The 19,015-nt window shown below is 43.4% G+C and overlaps 1 protein-coding gene across 1 annotated transcript in view; it reads right to left on the bottom strand.

The window, feature by feature from the left end:
* The window catches only part of BLMH (bleomycin hydrolase), a 105,780-nt gene extending 91,312 nt beyond the window's left edge, over positions 1 to 14,468 (bottom strand). The window contains exon 1 of the mRNA XM_089683041.1: positions 14,337 to 14,468. Within this exon, the coding sequence (XP_089539167.1) occupies positions 14,337 to 14,346 (10 nt within the window). The 5' untranslated portion in view covers positions 14,347 to 14,468. The remainder of the gene's footprint in view (positions 1 to 14,336) is intronic.
* Positions 14,469 to 19,015: the final 4,547 nt, after the last annotated feature.

Genomic DNA, 19,015 nt, shown 5'->3' with positions numbered 1-19,015 from the left:
ATTTTTTTCTAGCAAGAACTCATCTATGTGGTCTTTTATTAAACTCTCCAATATCTTCCTAACCCCTTTTTAAATATTGGCCCCACATTGGCCTTACGCCAATCGAGTTGCACTAAGCCAGTCATTAAAGTGTCCCTAAAAATCCCTAAAAATTAGAAACAATGGCTTTGAAATGACAGAGCTCAATTCTTTAAGGACTTGTGGGTGTATGTTGTAACGATCACGGCGTCAGACCCCTGCCCTTCTCACCAAACTCGTGACCGAAGGACTAGCCAATCTAAACCACGATGTCACGTGCGTAACAATGCCACACCCAGCTGCACCCTGCACAACAATTTTCCAGCTCACTGGACCACAAATCGATGTACCGGCAGCCTGAGCGCGATTGTTACTGGGTCAGGTTAATTATACAATTAACCCTTCACACTGCCACCACCTCCTTTTTGTACAGAGAAAGAGGAAACTTGGCAATATCAGCAATAACACTATGATGGTTAGATAATCATCTGTATACCACTGTCACCACAGACAGGTTATACAGAGGGTTAAACACACACAGTAGCGTTCTTCAGCGGCATGAATTCGTGTTTGCATTAAAGAGCTTTAGAAACAGTTCAACACTTTCAGAAAGTAAGATTTATTACTAAAAGGGTCAAAGGGTTGCAATAAAAATATTTACAGAACAAAGATGTAACACATATACATATATATATATATATATATATATATATATATATATATATATATATATATATATATATATATATAGTGGCAGTGCGGTGTCCTGCCACGGTCAAAATAAAGCTGAAAACCCTGGATTCTCAACCAGGCTGGTTGAGGGGCTCCAGAGAGTTGATATATTGCAGAGGAAACTGGCTTTTCAGTTTCCTCATATATTCATTAAGTCTGTTTTGGGATCTGGAGCCTGGAGATTTCAAAGAGATCTGGGAGGGATGAAATCTCCAATCCGGGGTCCGTGTTTTGAGAACCCCCAGCACACTGAGTGCACAGGTGTGTACAGACCTTTCTATAGGGTCCTAACCATAGTTCTGGGCTCCACCCCGGCAAACGGAGTCAGGAGGGCTCCACCCCGGCAGACGGAGTCAGGAGGGCTCCACCCCGGCAGACGGAGTCAGGAGGGCTCCACCCCGGCAGACAGGAGGTCTCTGCCTTGGAGTCAGGTGAAAGCCAGACTTTTGAGAACCCCCAGCACACTGAGTGCACAGGTGTGTACAGACCTTTCTATAGGGTCCTAACCATAGTTCTGGGCTCCACCCCGGCAAACGGAGTCAGGAGGGCTCCACCCCGGCAGACGGAGTCAGGAGGGCTCCACCCCGGCAGACAGGAGGTCTCTGCCTTGGAGTCAGGTGAAAGCCAGACTAGCTGTGTGCTAGTGGCCATAATTTGGGAAGAGTCTGCAGGAGACAGACAGTGAACGGTGTACAAGCCAGGAGGCTGAATCTTTGTTGGTATTTCTTGATGGTGGATACCCCTGCGTGGGAAGCATTTGTGTTATTTGAACTTTCTTTAAATAAAAGTGGGCAAAAAAGCCCTTAAAGAAGCGAGTTGCTGTGTGCTTAAACAAGAAAAGCTCTACCAGTTGAAGCGAGTTCCCACATATGGTGGAGGATGCAGTGGGCAGAACTAGAGATCCCAGCAAGGAAGTAAGTTCATGTGTTGAACTGTGTTTGGTGCATGACTCTGCACTATCTGTGTGTGCAGGTGAGGAGATCCTGCAGAGAAAAGGAACTTTCCTTAAAGAGACAGTGCTCCATTGTGTTGCTGGACTGTGCAAAAGTGTTGTGGAGTGACTGCAAAGATGGGGCGGTCAAAACTCAAAGAAGCAAGATTTTCTGAAATGAGAGACAGAGCCCTGTGGCTGGAGGGGTTGTTATCACCAGAACAACCCCCCTATATGGCTGCACAGAGTTTGCCACAGTGGGAAGTGCATGCTGTTGTCCCTGGCAATGCTGCTGAAAGGAAACCAGTTTTCTGTGTGCAGAGTACTAAGCCTGAAAGAGGATGCAGTGTTGGAAGTTCGGCTAAGATACTGCCGCAAGATCGCTGTTTGCGGTGCAGTGAATGGGGGCACACTGTCTCCAAATGCCCTTTATCCCAGCTTCCAGTGCAAGGTGACAGAACCAGACAAAGGTCTGGGTATGCAATTGGGAAGCCTGCTTGGAGTTCCAGGAAGGAGCAGCAGGCCGCCCAAAAGTTTCAGAAAAATGTGGTTGCCCATAGCAACACATGTTACTTCAGGCCTGCGGACCCTGTGAGAGAAGTGTCGTCTGCAGAGGATTGTGGCAACACAGAGATGAGAGTTCAGCGCAACTGGAGGAACCCACAAAGTTCAGCTGGGAGAGTGCCATCTCCCATAGCAACAGGAGAAAGCCTGCCAACCAGGAGAAGGGGCTACAAGGGAGATGTGGTTCCGTATCCCAAGAAGGTTATCGGTGGAACCATACCCTGCCTGGAATGTGGTCAGTTTGGGCATGGTATCTTTACCTGCCCCAGATTATGGAATACCACTGATGAGGGTGGTACTGGGCAAAAGTCTTCATTTGCAAGCCCAGATTCGTGTTTAAAAATGTTGGCAGCCACCTCTAGCAACAGTGAGGAAGTACCTGTTGTGCCTGCAGGGGGTGCCAAGGAGTCAGAAGTGCCTGCCACAGTATCATCCTATAGCTGCATGGATGAACTGGCTGGCCAAAGAGAGGAGATGACAGAAAGGATCCAGATCCCACGCACTCAAGTGAAGAAGGTGAAGCCTGTTGAAGTGATGGGTAAGACTGGTACTTTTGAGAAAAATGTGAGAGATACTAATGCAATGATTGAGACTGACTTTGAGACTCTCTGCTATAAATTTGGGATACTCCCAGTTGGGAAACCCACTGCTGGTGATTGTGAGAGAGACTTGCCTCTGTATAATGCTTTTAGTGGGGAGGCAACAGTTAAAAAAGTGAAGAGTACTGATATTGGGGTTGCACCAATGTCCTATAAACAGAATGCTAAATTAAATGTAGTAGGGGTGACCACTAAGCAGGATGTGTTATCTCCCCTAGCAACGGTGGTTAAGGTAACCCAGGGTAACTATGGTGTTGCTCTGGTGGACCAGAGTGTAGCTGAATTGAGTGATGAGAATTTGTTATTTCAGTGTGGCAATGGTGAATCTAAAAGGTATGAACGTATTCATAATGATGGGTCAATGCAATCCACTAATGCAAAAGTTTTTGTAGTGAATGACACGCCACTAGGTCACGGTGGTGAGAGTGTGAAATTGCAACCTGCTGTGCCTAGAAAAGGAGTCTCTCAGTGTGATATGGATTATGAAGATATAGGTAATGGGTCTGATACAGAGCCACTCTGTCCCTCTGTGTCTCCTTCAGCGGTTGGAGTGGTACTGCGTAGTACCTCTGATGGGATCACAGGGACGATGGACTGGGACAGATGGGCAACAAGCTTTTCAGTTTCCTCATATATTCATTAAGTCTGTTTTGGGATCTGGAGCCTGGAGATTTCAAAGAGATCTGGGAGGGATGAAATCTCCAATCCGGGGTCCGTGTTTTGAGAACCCCCAGCACACTGAGTGCACAGGTGTGTACAGGCCTTTTTATAGGGTCCTAACCATAGTTCTGGGCTCCACCCCGGCAAACGGAGTCAGGAGGGCTCCACCCCGGCAGACGGAGTCAGGAGGGCTCCACCCCGGCAGACGGAGTCAGGAGGGCTCCACCCCGGCAGACAGGAGGTCTCTGCCTTGGAGTCAGGTGAAAGCCAGACTAGCTGTGTGCTAGTGGCCATAATTTGGGAAGAGTCTGCAGGAGACAGACAGTGAACTGTGTACAAGCCAGGAGGCTGAATCTTTGCTGGTATTTCTTGATGGTGGATACCCCTGCGTGGGAAGCATTTGTGTTATTTGAACTTTCTTTAAATAAAAGTGGGCAAAAAAGCCCTTAAAGAAGCGAGTTGCTGTGTGCTTAAACAAGAAAAGCTCTACCAGTTGAAGCGAGTTCCCACAATATATATATATATATATATATATATATATATATATATATATATATATATATATATATATATATATATACACAGTGGGGATCGAAAGTTTGGGCACCCCAGCTAAAAATTTGTATTAATGTGCATAAAGAAGCCAAAGAAAGATGGAAAAATCTCCAAAAGGCATCAAATTACAGATTAGACATTCTTATAATATGTCAACAAAAGTTAGATTTTATTTCCATCATTTACACTTTCAAAATAACAGAAAACAAAAAAATGGCGTCTGCAAAAGTTTGGGCACCCTGCAGAATTTATAGCATGCACTGCCCCCTTTGCAAAGCTGAGACCTGCCAGTGTCATGGATTGTTCTCAATCATCGTCTGGGAAGACCAGGTGATGTCAATCTCAAAGGTTTTAAATGCCCAGACTCATCTGACCTTGCCCCAACAATCAGCACCATGGGTTCTTCTAAGCAGTTGTCTAGAAAACTGAAAATAGTTGACGCTCACAAGCTGGAGAAGGCTATAAGAAGATAGCAAAGCGTTTTCAGATGTCAATATCCTCTGTTCGGAATGTAATTAAGAAATGGCAGTCATCAGGAACAGTGGAAGTTAAAGCAAGATCTGGAAGACCAAGAAAAATATCAGACAGAACAGCTCGCAGGATTGTGAGAAAAACAATTCAAAACCCACGTTTGACTGCACGATCCCTCCAGAAAGATCTGGCAGACACTGGAGTTGTGGTACACTATTCCACTATAAAGAGATACTTGTACAAATATGGTCTTCATGGAAGAGTCATCAGAAGAAAACCTCTTCTACGTCCTCACCACAAAAATCATCGTTTGAACTTTGCAAATGAACATATAGACAAGCCTGATGCATTTTGGAAACAAGTTCTGTGGACCGATGAGGTTAAAATTGAACTTTTTGGCCGGAATGAGCAAAGGTACGTTTGGAGAAGAAGGGGCACAGAATTTAATGAAAAGAACCTCTGTCCAACTGTTAAGCATGGGGTTGGATCAATCATGCTTTGGGGTTGTGTTGCAGCCAGTGGCACAGGGAACATCTCACGAGTAGAAGGAAAAATGGATTCAATAAAATTTCAGCAAATTTTGGATGGTAACTTGATGCCATCTGTGAAAAAGCTGAAGTTAAAGAGAGGATGGCTTCTACAAATGGATAATGATCCTAAACACACCTCGAAATCCACGGGGGATTACATCAAGAGGCGTAAACTGAAGGTTTTGCCATGGCCTTCACAATCTCCTGACCTCAACATAATTGAAAATCTATGGATAGACCTTAAAAGAGCAGTGCATGACACAGCCCAGAAATCTCAAAGAACTGGAAGACTTTTGTAAGGAAGAATGGGCAAAGATACCTCAAACAAGAATTGAAAGACTCTTGGCTGGCTACAAAAAGCGTTTACAAGCTGTGATACTTGCCAAAGGGGGCAGTACAAGATATTAACTCTGCAGGGTACCCAAACTTTTGCAGACGCCATTTTTTTGTTTTCTGTTATTTTGAAAGTGTAAATGATGGAAATAAAATCTAACTTTTGTTGACATATTATAAGAATGTCTAATCTGTAATTTGATGCCTTTTGGAGATTTTTCCATCTTTCCTTGGCTTCTTTATGCACATTAATACAAATTTTTAGCTGGGGTGCCCAAACTTTCGATCCCCACTGTATATATATATATATATATATATATATATATATATATATATATATACACACATATATATATATATATACACACATATATATATATATATACACACATATATACACACACACACACACACACACACACACACACACACAGAGAACAATAGCACAGCAAAGAGATAACAGAAAGGAAGTTAAAGGGTTAAAGTACTTGCCAATCCGTCTTGGGTTAAGCAGCTTCAAGTGTTATATGTCAAAAGGATTTCTTGTCTCTACTGCTAGTTTCGATGTTAAACGCAGGAGACTCTGCTTTCTCTCACACACCAACTCTCAGCATAACAGCCCTTTTTCTAGAATCTCAGCAGGGTGTCTCTTTTGAGTAGTAACCAATGGTCTCCTTTTGGGGAGGGAGGTGTAGGTGGAGCCCGAAGTTATGACTAGAAGCCCTTATAGCTGCTATTATGATCAATAACTTTTCCTAAGAACATTTAAAATGTAAAAAATAGTGTAGCGCTACAAACTAAGATTAAATAAATGATAATGTGCGAAAAATAGGGAAAATAATAAAGTTACACAATCGTAATTGTGACTAGTGAAAGTGATGGCAATATATACATATAACAGTGACAAACAATAATAGTGCTGGGGTCACCTTAATGACCTATACAAGTGACACACAAAAAAATTAGTAAAGGAAACGTGATAGTGTCACTTCAAATCTCATAAATAAACACTCTAATAGTCCATGAATTGCAACAATAAGTGTTTCTAAAAACATGCAACGTGCAATAGGTGATGAATTCGTGAAAGTGCCAGCACACACTTTTTCCACTCCAGCTGCAGTGCTTCCTCACCTCTTTTATGTGACCACAAAGGGCCAAAAAGCATTCAGGATCACCCTAGATCCTTCACATCACCAGCTAATAGCTCTCCTCCAATATATCTCCAGCCAGCCTTCAGGATCACCTATGGTCCCCTGATAATGATCCTCCTCCAATATCTTTCCACTGCAATCTCCAGGACCCTCCGTATAGGTACTCTGCAGAATACGACTCACCATACCAGTGAGCAATAAAAGAGATCCTCCATAGTGCAGTAATTTTGAGCAAGCCAGTCCTTTAAATTGGAAGTACACTCACATTTCAATGCAGATCCCCTCCTCCCACTGTGTGTGGGTATGCTGCATCCATGCGGTACTTCCTACAATAAAGTTGTATGATCTCCCTGGGCGGCTGCCCTAACATAGATGTGCTGGTAGCAGCATCTTTGCTTTCTGTCTAAATGATCCCTAGAATGTGAATTAGAATGAGGCCTTGTCTGTTCAAACACCGTTAAAGCTGCACCTTCATAAAGGTGTTTGAACAGACAAGGCCTCATTCTAATTCACATTCTAGGGATCATTTAGACAGAAAGCAAAGATGCTGCCACCAGCACATCCATGTTATTGTTGCAATTCATGGACTATAAGAGTGTTTATTTATGAGATTTGAAGTGACACTATCACGTTTCCTTTACTCATTTTTTTGTGTGTCACTTGTATAGGTCATTAAGTTGACCCCAGCACTATTATTGTTTGTCACTGTGTTATATGTATATATTGCCATCACTTTCACTAGTCACAATTATGATTATGTAACTTTTTTATTTTCCCTATTTTTCGCACATTGTCATTTATTTATTCTTAGTTTGTAGCGCTACACTATTTTTTACATTTTATATACTGATTGGTTATCGGGTTTGAGTGTTAGCTGCTAGTAATCAGGGCTTACTTCCTTATCAGCGCAGGAGGATTTTTACTAATATTGTCCTAAGTACACTTGCCGGCCTGGGCACTAGTATATTAATACTCAGCCGCATCTGTGGAATGGTTAGAGATGAAACATGAAATATGCACTTGAATGGTTCAAGAGTTATACTTTTCTGCTTTTCTAGGTATGCCATCTAAGGGGTGTCACATACCAGGAGAATGGCCTAAAACTCAGCCTTCCAAATATAGGCTCCAAGTAGTTATGTCCTATGTGAAGATATCAACTTATTTGAAAAGTGAGTTTTTAAAAGCAAGTCTGTTTTTACGACCCCTTGGAAGGTCTTTTGAAGTTCAGTGAGGGACTTGGTTTATACTTTTACGATGTGCCAGATTGCATAGTTTCTTAGACAGCTAGGCACCCAGCCCGTGAGGTTTTATAGCTCGGAGCTCCCTGCTGTGCTTTGGCCGCCTGTGACCCTTCTCATCACTCAGGCCACATGTCACTGTGGATGAACAGAGAGGGAGGAGGGATGATGGGACAACATGTAGAATTCTTAACAAAATGGAGGGCCGCGTCCGGCTCTGTGTGCACGATTGCTACATATGTCATCCGGTCCAGGTGCTTTATTCAACTTTATTCTGTCTAAATATTTCTTGATCATATCAATTGTGAGCCAATGTGGATCATCTGGAGCTGTGTCAATACCATGCCCATCATGGACAAGAGCTCCCCCCATGCTTCTTTGTATACACAGAAGCTGAAGAAGGTATTTAATAAATTTGCCTTATCTTTGTCCCCAGTTACCCACTCCAGATTATTTTGTAAAGGGTCTACATGCTCGGACCAGACCTTTTTACTATTAATATGTTTGAAGAATATTTGGGGGTTTGTCCTGCTATCTTTTGCAATCTGTTGTTTGTTTTCAATTTTTGTGGCCTTTATTTCCTTTTTGAATATTCTGTTACATTCATTGTAATGCTTAAACTCTGATAGCATTTTTACATTTAATAAAAGCTCTTTTCTTATTATTTATATCTTTTTTAAATTTGTCCATAAGCCACATAGGTTTGATTTTAGCCTTTTAAACTTGTTGCCCATGGAAACATATTTTGCAGTGTGTTCACATGCAGTCTTTTTGAAGAACTCCCATTTCTGTGTTGTGTTCATCGATGACAATATTCCCTCCCAGTCTATGTCCTGGAGAGTAGCTCTAAGCCTTGGAAAATTAGCTCTCTTAAAATTGAGCATTTTTTTCCCCCATATGTGCTTGTTGTTTACAGCTAACAAAAAATGAAATGTCATGGTCACTGCTACCCAGATGTTCTTTTATATGGACATTCGTAATAAGCTCTGCATGGTTTGAGATTACCAGGTCCAGCAGAGCATCATTCCTAGTTGGGGCCTCTATGAACTGTACCATAAAATTGTCCTGTAGTAGGTTTATAAATTTTTGCCCTTTAATTGTTCCTGCAGTACCATTACTCCAGTCAATTTCCGGGTAGTTATAATCACTGTCCCCGCCCTTGCAGCCCTGTCAATATGTAAAAGGAGCTGAGTTTCCACCTCATTAACACTGGAAGACCTATAACAAACTCCAATGATTACCTTTGTAGTATGTAACCCCACATGCAGTTCCACCCATAATGCTTCAGCCTCATCACACTCTCCATCAACTAGCTCCTCTTTCACACTCGCTCTGAGATCACTTCTCACATAGAGACAGGACACCACCACCTTCCTATTTACCCTGTCTCTCTGAAAGAGAACATAGCCAGGAATATCAAAGGCCCAGTTCAACCACCACGACCCCCCAACCAATTGCAACCTGTCTCTGTCACACACCCCCTCCCAATCACTGCCTACCTCTTGAACACACCCCCTGCTCAAGTACAGCCTGCATCTTGCCTCTAGCTGAGCAGACTATGGAGTACAGGCACAATATGTGTCTGCACAGTATCCTGTTAGTGCACTTCCACTATCAGGAAGAAGAGATGCAAGGTCACAAAACAGAACTTTTTAAAGGCAAGACAGATAATTTCTGAAACTAGGCAAAGACTTGGTGACTGCATATTTATAACTGTATTAAAAGGTCTATAACAGTCTATGTTCACAACTACGTTACCAAAAGCGATTTAAGTAAAATCTTTTCTGGCCTGTAAGAAGCATTCACCAGCAGGATGTGAAAGTGGGAATGCAGAAGTAGAAGTGGACCCTGCTTCATATCTTTTCATGTAACTCAGCTGACATCATCCTGTGCAGAATCTTTCCTTATTTATCTCCCTACCCACTTGACTCATGTAATAATGAACTATTGAGAAGCTAGGGGCTCTAATGGACACAAAGTCTAAATCATTTCGGACTTTTATCTCACATCGAAAATAAGGCAAGCTAAAAACTTGGCAGTAAAATGGCACAGTAACATTTATTTAAACATAATGACATAATTACATATAGCAGGTGTGACTATATAATCTGTGCTATTCGTTTTTACAACCATATAAATTTTGTACTTTAACAGAGGAACATTACTATATATGACTGATCAGGCCACTTTACAACAAATTTGTCTAATGACCACAATGAAAGATTCAGTCATCTGTATATATGGATCTTGAATACATGCACCTTGCCCACTAACTGCCTTACAAAGCAGCTTCAGTTAGGCCTGGTTCACGTTTTTAATGAGTTTTGCAGAAACGCACTACAGTCCATTTAACATAGTTTCCTATGGGTCAAGTTCACATCTATGCGTTTTCAGGCCCTGCATTTTTGGAAAGGGTCAGGGCCTTTTTTTTCCACAGCAGATTGCATTTTTGGTGCGACAGACTTCAATGAAACCACACCAAAAATGCAAGTGTTGAGTTTATGTGTTTTGCGTTTTTTGCCAAATAGAAAAGCATTGAGTGCAACTTTACCCTCTTTGGTACTCAAAGTCGCTGCGACTTTGAAAAGATATATGCAATACTTTTGATACAACTTTGAATGCCAGAGAGTGTAAAGTCACATCAAAGTAGTACAAGAACATTTTCAAATTTGCACCAACTTTGAAAAGGTTCCTGCACTACGATGCGAATTTTAGTGCTAGATAGCGTACAGTCGCATCAAAGTAGTGCAGGAACCTTTTCAAAGTTGCAGTAACTTTGAAAAGGTTCCTGCACTACTATGCGACTTTGAGTACCTGAGTCGCACTCAATACTTTCCTACTGGCAAAAGGAATCTGCAAAACAAAATGCGTCAAAAATACAAAACGTACTGTAAAAATGCATAAATTGCAACACGCATAGGTGTTAACTGGGCCTAAGTAGTAATACTCCAATACATAAAAGCAAGCTGCTGAATGGTACATCAAAAAGGAGCATATCATAGGTAAATGGAATGCCTTGAATTTAACAGTTTTGGGAAACAGTTAAATCAAAGGTTCTGCTAATGTGTATTGCATTAAATCAGAACCAAATCCATCGATTTAACAGATTAAAAAACTGTTACATTCTTGGCATATAAGAAATGGTAACTGTCACTTTTGTTTGTGCTCTCAACCAAACTGTCAAACCGTCAAATGGCTGGTGTCCTAACTGATCATATATGCAGCATTGTGGCAGTTGCAGACTAAACAGAGGCTAAGATGGCAGCTTCCTTGGCTGAAAAGGATTGAAGGGTTTAGTTCCACTTTAACCGCCACCCGCCCGCCATATAAGGAAATGACGGACGAAAGGTGGATCCCTCGTTCTGGAAGGACGTAATATGACATCCTCCCACTCTAACCTTGGGACACAGGGGATCACCGATCAATGGAAAGAGTCGATGACTCCGGCTCTGTCATGTGGTCAGCTGTATCCAATCACAGCTGATCACATGTAAACAGGGAAATGCCGGTTATTGGCATTTCTCTCCTCACGGGCTGTCACGCTGACAGATCGTGAGGAGAGCCGGTAATCAGCATTCCTCAGAGGGGATATCTACACTGATGATCAGTGTAGCCCCATCAGTGCCACCTGTCAGTGCCTACCAGTGCACATCAATGCCACATATCAGTGCCCATCTGTGCTGCCTTTCTGTGCCAACTATCAGTACCAGTCAGTGCCGCCTATCAGTGCCAGTCAGTGCCGCCTATCAGTGCCACCTATCAATGCCATATATGAGTACTGCCTTTCACTGCCCATCAGTGATGTCTGTGAATGCCCACCAGTGATGCCTGTCAATTTCCATCAGTGCCACCTACCAGTGCCTCCTCATCAGTGCTGCCTATCAGTGCCCATCACTGCAGCCTCATTAGCACACATCACTGAAGGAGAAAAATTACTAATTTACAAAATTTTATAACAGAAACTAAGAAAACTTATTTTATTTCACAATTTTCAGTTGTTTTTGGTTTATCAAAAAATAAAAACCCAGTGGTGATTAAATGCCACCAAAAGAAAGCTCTATCTTTCTCAAACAAATAACAATTTCATATGGGTACAGTGTTGCATGACCGCACAGTTGTCATTCAAAGTGCGACAGTGCTGAAAGCTGGCCTAGGCAGGAAGGGGGTATAAGTGCCCGGTAGGCTAGTGGTTAAAGCAGAACTACAAGTAGTAGTACATTCTATACCTTCCTAATCTTAAAACTGCTCCCACGCACAATTTAATTTCTATACTAACTAGTCTGTAGAGGAAGGATGTGTATACTTACCTATTCCCCGCGTTCTCTTGTCCGGTCACATGATTGGCTCCCAGCACCAGCTTCAGTGAAGAGGAGAGATCGCTGACAATAGCTGAAATGCCTGGGTGGTGACATCACCCATAGGCTTACTATGGGGCATCCATTGTGGGCTGTCCCTCCTCTCCCCTGAAGCTGCGGCTGGAAGCCAATCATGTGACTGGACCCGAACACTCAGGGAAAAGATAAATATACACATCTTTCCTCTACAGGCTAGTTAGTATGCAGCACCATACCAAAACAGAGACTAAGATGGCAGCTTCCTTGGCTGCAAAGGGTTTCGTTCCACTTTAAGGATAATCTTTCACCTGAATAGGCTGTAAAAGCACCAAAATCGCACCTGCACCAAGTTTGATTACCTCTGCAGGGAACCAATGTACATAAAATGTGTCACTGCAGCACACTGCTGTAGACAGGCCATAATATGTACCAAGGTATTTACAGTACAGTCCGCTATCTGCACTGATCTCCTATATGAGGAGTACAGGACTGAGTGGTTCCATTCCGGTATTATGCAGGCCATAGACGGGTCGAACATCGGCCGATTTTTCAAATGATAAACGAAAAATTGGTCGTTTGTTCGGCTGACGTTACCACCAACGATTAAAAAAAAAAAAAAAAAAAATCGGCCGACTAAATCATAAAGTTCACCCCATAACTTCTGTCCCTTGCAGGTCACGGCTCATGCGCAGATTTTTTATCGTTAAAACGATCGGCCGATATGGCCATCAATGCCAGGAAAATCAGCAGATCGGCCGTGAATTTTCCAACATGACCGAAAATCTCAAAGTGCAAAAAACCCGAAAAATAGCCAACCAGTTTAACCCACTGACAGTGCGAAAATCGTCCAATTTTTTTTCCAGCCAAAAAAAAAAATTCAGCCGATTTTCGAACCGTCTATGGCCGGCATTAGTTCCTGTGCCCAGTTGTTGAGGCTTTACATGTATTCTGGCAGACAGGCGTTACTCTTTCAGGCAAATCCTAACTAATGGAGGGGGGACTCACTGGGGACTGGTCCTGGAGTTACACAGGAGGTCTGGTGCTAGAATTGCTCTTGCTCTGGCGTTTGCGGCAATACCTCACATGTGTAGTGTGATCACCATCTACAAATGCGTGCAGGACTTGCGTTTGCGTTCCCATTTGCATGCGAGAACAGGAGGGGGCTTTACATTTTTTTTAACTTTTTTTACACTGTCATTTTAATTTATCAACTTTATTGCTAACACAAGAGATGAACAATATCCCCTTGTGATAGCATGGGCCATGACAGGTCCTCTTTATATCTGTTAGACCCCAGAACTGTCCTCTGGTCTTCAAACCTTCAATCTGATATCGGTTTGATCAGATTCTTGTGCAAGCCGGTAAACGAAAGACTGAAACCGGAAGTGATGAAATCCTTGTCGCTTCTGATTTCTGATCAAACAGAGTGGGAGGAATAATGGCTGTTCCTCTTTCCCTGTGTATTGCAGCTGATGTGGCCAGTCACAGAGGTCCCAGGCTCCCAGAGGGGACAGGAGAGCCCAGGAGGAGGCGGCAGAATGTGTGGTGGGGGGGCATCCCGTTCCATCACCACCCAAAGAAATGATCGAGTAGCAGTATAGCCACTCAAAGCACTTCTACATGGCAGAGCATTGCTGGTGGAACATTTTGATACCAGGATGAAGCCTTTAGCAGAGGGCGTCATCCCAGTATGCCACTTCAATGCGAGGACGTCATATGACATCCACCCGGTGAAAAGTGGTTAATCTCATACCCGCTGATCCCACCAAGACTATTCCAGTTCAGGCACTTCCTGTTGTAGGGTGACAACACTCTCTCCCTTTCTCCTAATAGTGCTCTGTGTTGTCACATGGGTCTCTGATGCAGATTACAAGCGGCCATATTACCATTATAAAAACGCAATGACTGGAGGGCAGATAGGCAGGAAGTGGCAGCAAAGAGCTGCAGGAGATCTGCAGCAAAGGATGAATCCAGTATTTCAGAACAAACCAGCCATGGGTTACCATTCACAGAACAGTATGTCAGTCTATGGGGGTTCTATACACATTACATGGACACACCCATCAATGAAGCCCCGCCTTAAAAGCACACCCCCTTTTGGCAGGCCCCGCCTATGACTCAGCAAACCTGGGAGTGAAGATGACGACAATGTCCCAAAATAAGCCCATTTCGGACCTGGCTTCCCAGACCAGCATATTAAGCCGCCTCTCCCCCTCGTACCTGTGCTCATGGTCTATTCCTCGGGCTACAGAAGCGGCGTCACGGCAGATCCTGTCAGGACGAACCGGCAATTCTCACACTCCGCTTCCGGGGCAGGCACGGCGTGTGACTGGGGAGCCGGAACTACCGGGGGCGGGCCTAACCCAAGCACGTGACTGGATCGTCCGCCCTGTACTAGAAGTGAAAGGGAAACTGAGCAAGGAAGGAGAGGGCGGGGCGGAAGCTCACCGCTCTATGTGACTGGCTGCCAGGCTGGAGAAGGCGGAGCGAGTCACTCACTGCTGTATGTGACAGGCCGCCATAGCTGGAGAAGGCGGGGCGAGTCACTCACTGCACTATGTGACTGGCTGCCATAGCTGGAGAAGGCGGAGCGAGTCACTAACTGCTCTATGTGATAGGCAGGAAAGGGCAAGGGAGTCCTACGTGATAGGCTGCCAGACAGGAGAGGGCGGGGTGGGTAGCTTAATACGACAGGCTGTCAGTCAGGAGAGGGCGGGGAGAGTCACTCACTGCTGTATGTGCCAAGCATGGGGTAGAGTAGGGTGCTGTGCGGTGTGTGGTCGGACTCTGGTAGTATTCTAGAGATGCATCTACACACATTGAGCTCTGTGACACGTGGCTCAGGTGCTTTACACGATTTGCTGCAGTTGAAGCAAACCTGGCAGAACACTAGCACAGTCTTTCTCAACCAGGGTGCCCAGGCATCCAGGGGTGCCTTGAGGTTTCTTAAGGGGTACCTTGGTGTCAAAAAATTGCGCAAAACTTGTATACAAGCCAGGGGGTGGAACACGCCCGCCTTTTAGTTACACAAAATCACAGGTATTCATTGTGCACCATTACAACCTTCTAGTCACTGGCATCCTGACAACCAATGGCATCATCAGTTGATAAGGAGGATGTCAGCTGCCTGCACAGCATCCTAGTTTGACCCTCCTCTGCCCCTCTCCATCAGTGCTATGGTCACATTAGCTCAGTGATGGAGAAAAACTGAGGGAGAAGAGAAACATGGGAATACTAGTCAGTGCCAGTGTGCAATAGTGTATTTGCTTTGGAAGAATAAATCACCTCTAATGTTGGGTGTCCTACATGTGTGGGTGTTGCTGCGTTATATAAAACTATTAGAATAGTTTTTCACATTTTGGAATGGGGTGCCTCAGGACTGTCCATAATATTGACCGCCTCCTGCCCGCCTTATAGTAAAATGATTAACGCAAGGCAGTTCTCTCGTTCTGGGAGGACGTCATATGACATCCTCCCATTCTAACTGCGCATGCACGGCTCCCGGAGTGCGCAGTGCGGCGATCGGTGGTGCGCTGTGTCCCTCGGACACAGCGGATCACCGATCCACGGAAAGAGCTGAAGATGTCAGCTCAGTCATGTGATCAGCTGTGTCCAATCACAGCTGATCACTTGTAAACAGGGAAATGTCGGTTATCGGCATTTCTCTCCCCACGAGCTGTCACGCTGACAGCTTGTGAGGAGAGCCGGTAATCGGCATCCCTCAGAGGGGACATGTATACTGATCATCAGGGCACTGATGATCAGTGTGCCCTGATGATCTGTGTAGCCCCAGCAGTGTCACCTGTCAGTGTCCATCAGTGCTCATCCATGCCACCTGCCAGTGCCACATCAATGCCACATATCAGTGCCCATCTGAGCTGCCTTTCAGTGTCACCCATCAGTGCCACCCATCAGTGCCAGTTAGTGCCACCTATCAGTGTGCATCAGTGCCGCCTATCAATGCCAGTCAGTACTGCCTATCAGTGCCAGTCAGTGCCGCCTATCAATGCCATATATGAGTGGTGCCTTTCAGTGCCCATCAGTGATGCCTGTCAATGCCCATCAGTGCCACCTATCAGTGCCCATCAGTGCAGCCTCATTAGCGCACATCAGTAAATGAGAAAAATCACTTATTTACAAAATTTTATAAGAAAAACTAAATCAAAAAATTTTTTTTTCAAAATTTTAAGTGGTTTTTGGTTTAAGAAAAAATAAAAAACCCAGAGGTGATTAAATACCACCAAAAAAAGCTCTGTCACAAAAAAATGATAAAAATTTCATATGGGTACAGTGTTGCATGACCACGCAATTGTCATTGAAAGTGCAACAGCGCTGAAAGCTGGAAATTGGATTGGGCAGAAAGGGGGTATAAGTGCCCTGTAGGCTAGTGGTTAAAGGGTGCCACGGGAATGGTCATAATATTAAAGTTTGCCTTGACCGAAAAAAGGTTGAGAAACACTGTTCTAGAATCCCAATCCCCACCTCCTCCTGCTGAGTATCAGAAGCCATAGTTTACCTCCATTGTCTGTCCCTGACACCTCTGTAAATGTATTGCTTGGCCCTAGGTCACACTCAATGCAGTTTTGAAATTGCGCTACTTCAGTGTGATTTCAAAGCAGTCAGTGCGTTTTCATGTGCGGCTTGCTGACATTTGTGCGATTTCATGCACAGGTGTCTATACATGTCACACATGACAGCGCCAAAAATAGTGCAGGAACCTTTTTCAAATCAGTGCAAGTCAGAGTTGCACTGATTTGAACAGTTCCATAGGTACAAATAGGGTTCTACTTGTGTTTAAACTGTCAACTCACATGACAAGTCACACCAGTGTGAACAGGGAGGCTAGAGCCAAACTAGTACCCAGTCGCACCGGTGTGATTTCAGGTGCGATTTGCGAATTGAAATCGCACCTGAAATGAACGTGAATGTCAGTGTCTTAACGTGCGCTTTGCTGTAGTGTGATTGCTAAAGTAGTTCTTGCATTACTTTTTCTGCAGTTTTGTTGTGATTTGACGTACATAGACTATAATAGAAATCGCACTGCAAATCTCAAGAAATCGTTGAAAATCTTCACAAGTAGCAATAAAGTCTTCAGAAATCACACCTGAAATCGCACTGAAACTGCACACAAATCGCAGCAATGTGACTGGTGACTAGTTAAGTCACTAGTCACACCACTGCGATTTAAAATTTGTGTGCAATTTCAGCGTGATTTCAGGTGTGATTTCTGAAGACTTTATTGCTACTTGTAAAGATTTTCAACGATTTGCAGTGCGATTTCCATTATATTCTATGTATGTGAAATCAAAACAAAACTGCAGAAAAAGTAATGCAAGAACTACTTTAGAAGTCGCGATGCAGCAAATCGCACATCAAGACCAGACATTCACATTCATTAGATGTGATTTCAGGTGCGATTTCAATTCGCAAATCCCACCTGAGATAGCACCAGTCTGACTGGACACTTAGAATATAACTGAAGGCAAAGTCTTTTTTTTTGGGATAGAGCGGTAAGATTTTGATTGCGTTTTAATGGAGTCTATGTTAAAGAGCTTCAACCTCTGTATTTTACTATTTACCATAATCACAGAGAGTGAAAGAAAATCCCACATGGAAGCTGTATGCGACAGACATCTTGTTAAGGTCTCAGCCATTTTGTTTTTCATGAACAATCATCTTTCTCCTCTCCTCCCTCCTCTTGAAAATAGAATTTGTAGCTGTAACTTGTAATTAAGAGTCTCTTAATTAAAACACAAACAGAGCTGTAAACCACTAATTAGTCCTGACAGGATGTCTATTTTGCAGGAACCATGAAAAACACTTTCCTCTGCCCTATCATAAAACAATAACTCAGTCCAGCTGTCACACATGACCTGTTAGGCCATTAGAGCTCTAGGAATGCAGAGTGTGCCATAAGACGTCTATTCCACATGTAACAATTCTGCATACAATTCATGGAAGTCAACAGGAACTGGACACATTAATATTAGGTATATATTTGAATAGGACATATCATACCATACAAATCAAGGTCCTACATGACTATGTTAGCACATAGGAAAGGGAAGAAAGAAGTCTCTTCCCTCCTGGGTGACAAGGGTACACTGTGTTTGGTATCCCTGGGTTTGAAATATAATTCTGAATATTAATCTGCCAGTTGCTATAATACAACCTACACATACTGGAAGTTGTTAATATTAGTATGAAATTGTAGTAGGGACTTGGTCATAAACTTGATGACCTCCTAGCACCCATCCCCTAAACTGGATGATTGGTCAGTTGTTCTCAGACGACACCCCTTTAATATCATAGAAAAGACTGACATGCCTGGTGAAGGGGAGCTCTCGTTTAACATCAATCAAGAGACATCTTAACGGACTTGAGAGCCAAGGAAACCTTTTTGCTCAGACAATTGGACTCTGTTATACCAGGACTTTGCAAGTATTCTGCCTTTTGAACTGCTTTCTTTTATTTCTCTGTTGCATTATTGTTCTCTTTATGTCTTTGTTACATCTTTTTCTGTAAATATTTTAATTGCACCATTTTGACCTTTTTAGTAATAAACCCTATTTTGAAAAAATTGTTGAACATGTCCCTAAAGCTTTTAATGCAAACTAAAGAATCCCTGTTTCTTGAAGAGTGCTACTGCGAGCAAAATCATCTCTTGTATTAAAAGAGGTATAGACTCCAGAGTGAGAGATATCATTTCCCCCGGTACAAATCATTAGTAAGACCTCATCTGGAATATGCAGTTCAGTTCATGGGCACCAATTCACAAAAAGAACATTGGGGAACTGGAGAAAGTACAGAGAAGGGCAACCAAACTGATAAGAGGCATGGAGGAGCTCAACTATGAGGAAAGATTAGAGGAAATGAATTTATTCTCTCTTGAGAAGAGG

Source organism: Staurois parvus, unplaced genomic scaffold (assembly GCF_062004578.1).
Source record: "Staurois parvus isolate SC_StPar_1 unplaced genomic scaffold, SC_StPar_1.0 ptg000299l, whole genome shotgun sequence".
Lineage (NCBI taxonomy): Eukaryota > Metazoa > Chordata > Amphibia > Anura > Ranidae > Staurois > Staurois parvus.
The sequence above is the reverse complement of the archived record's forward strand: the minus strand, read 5'-3'. Positions and strand labels throughout refer to the sequence as shown.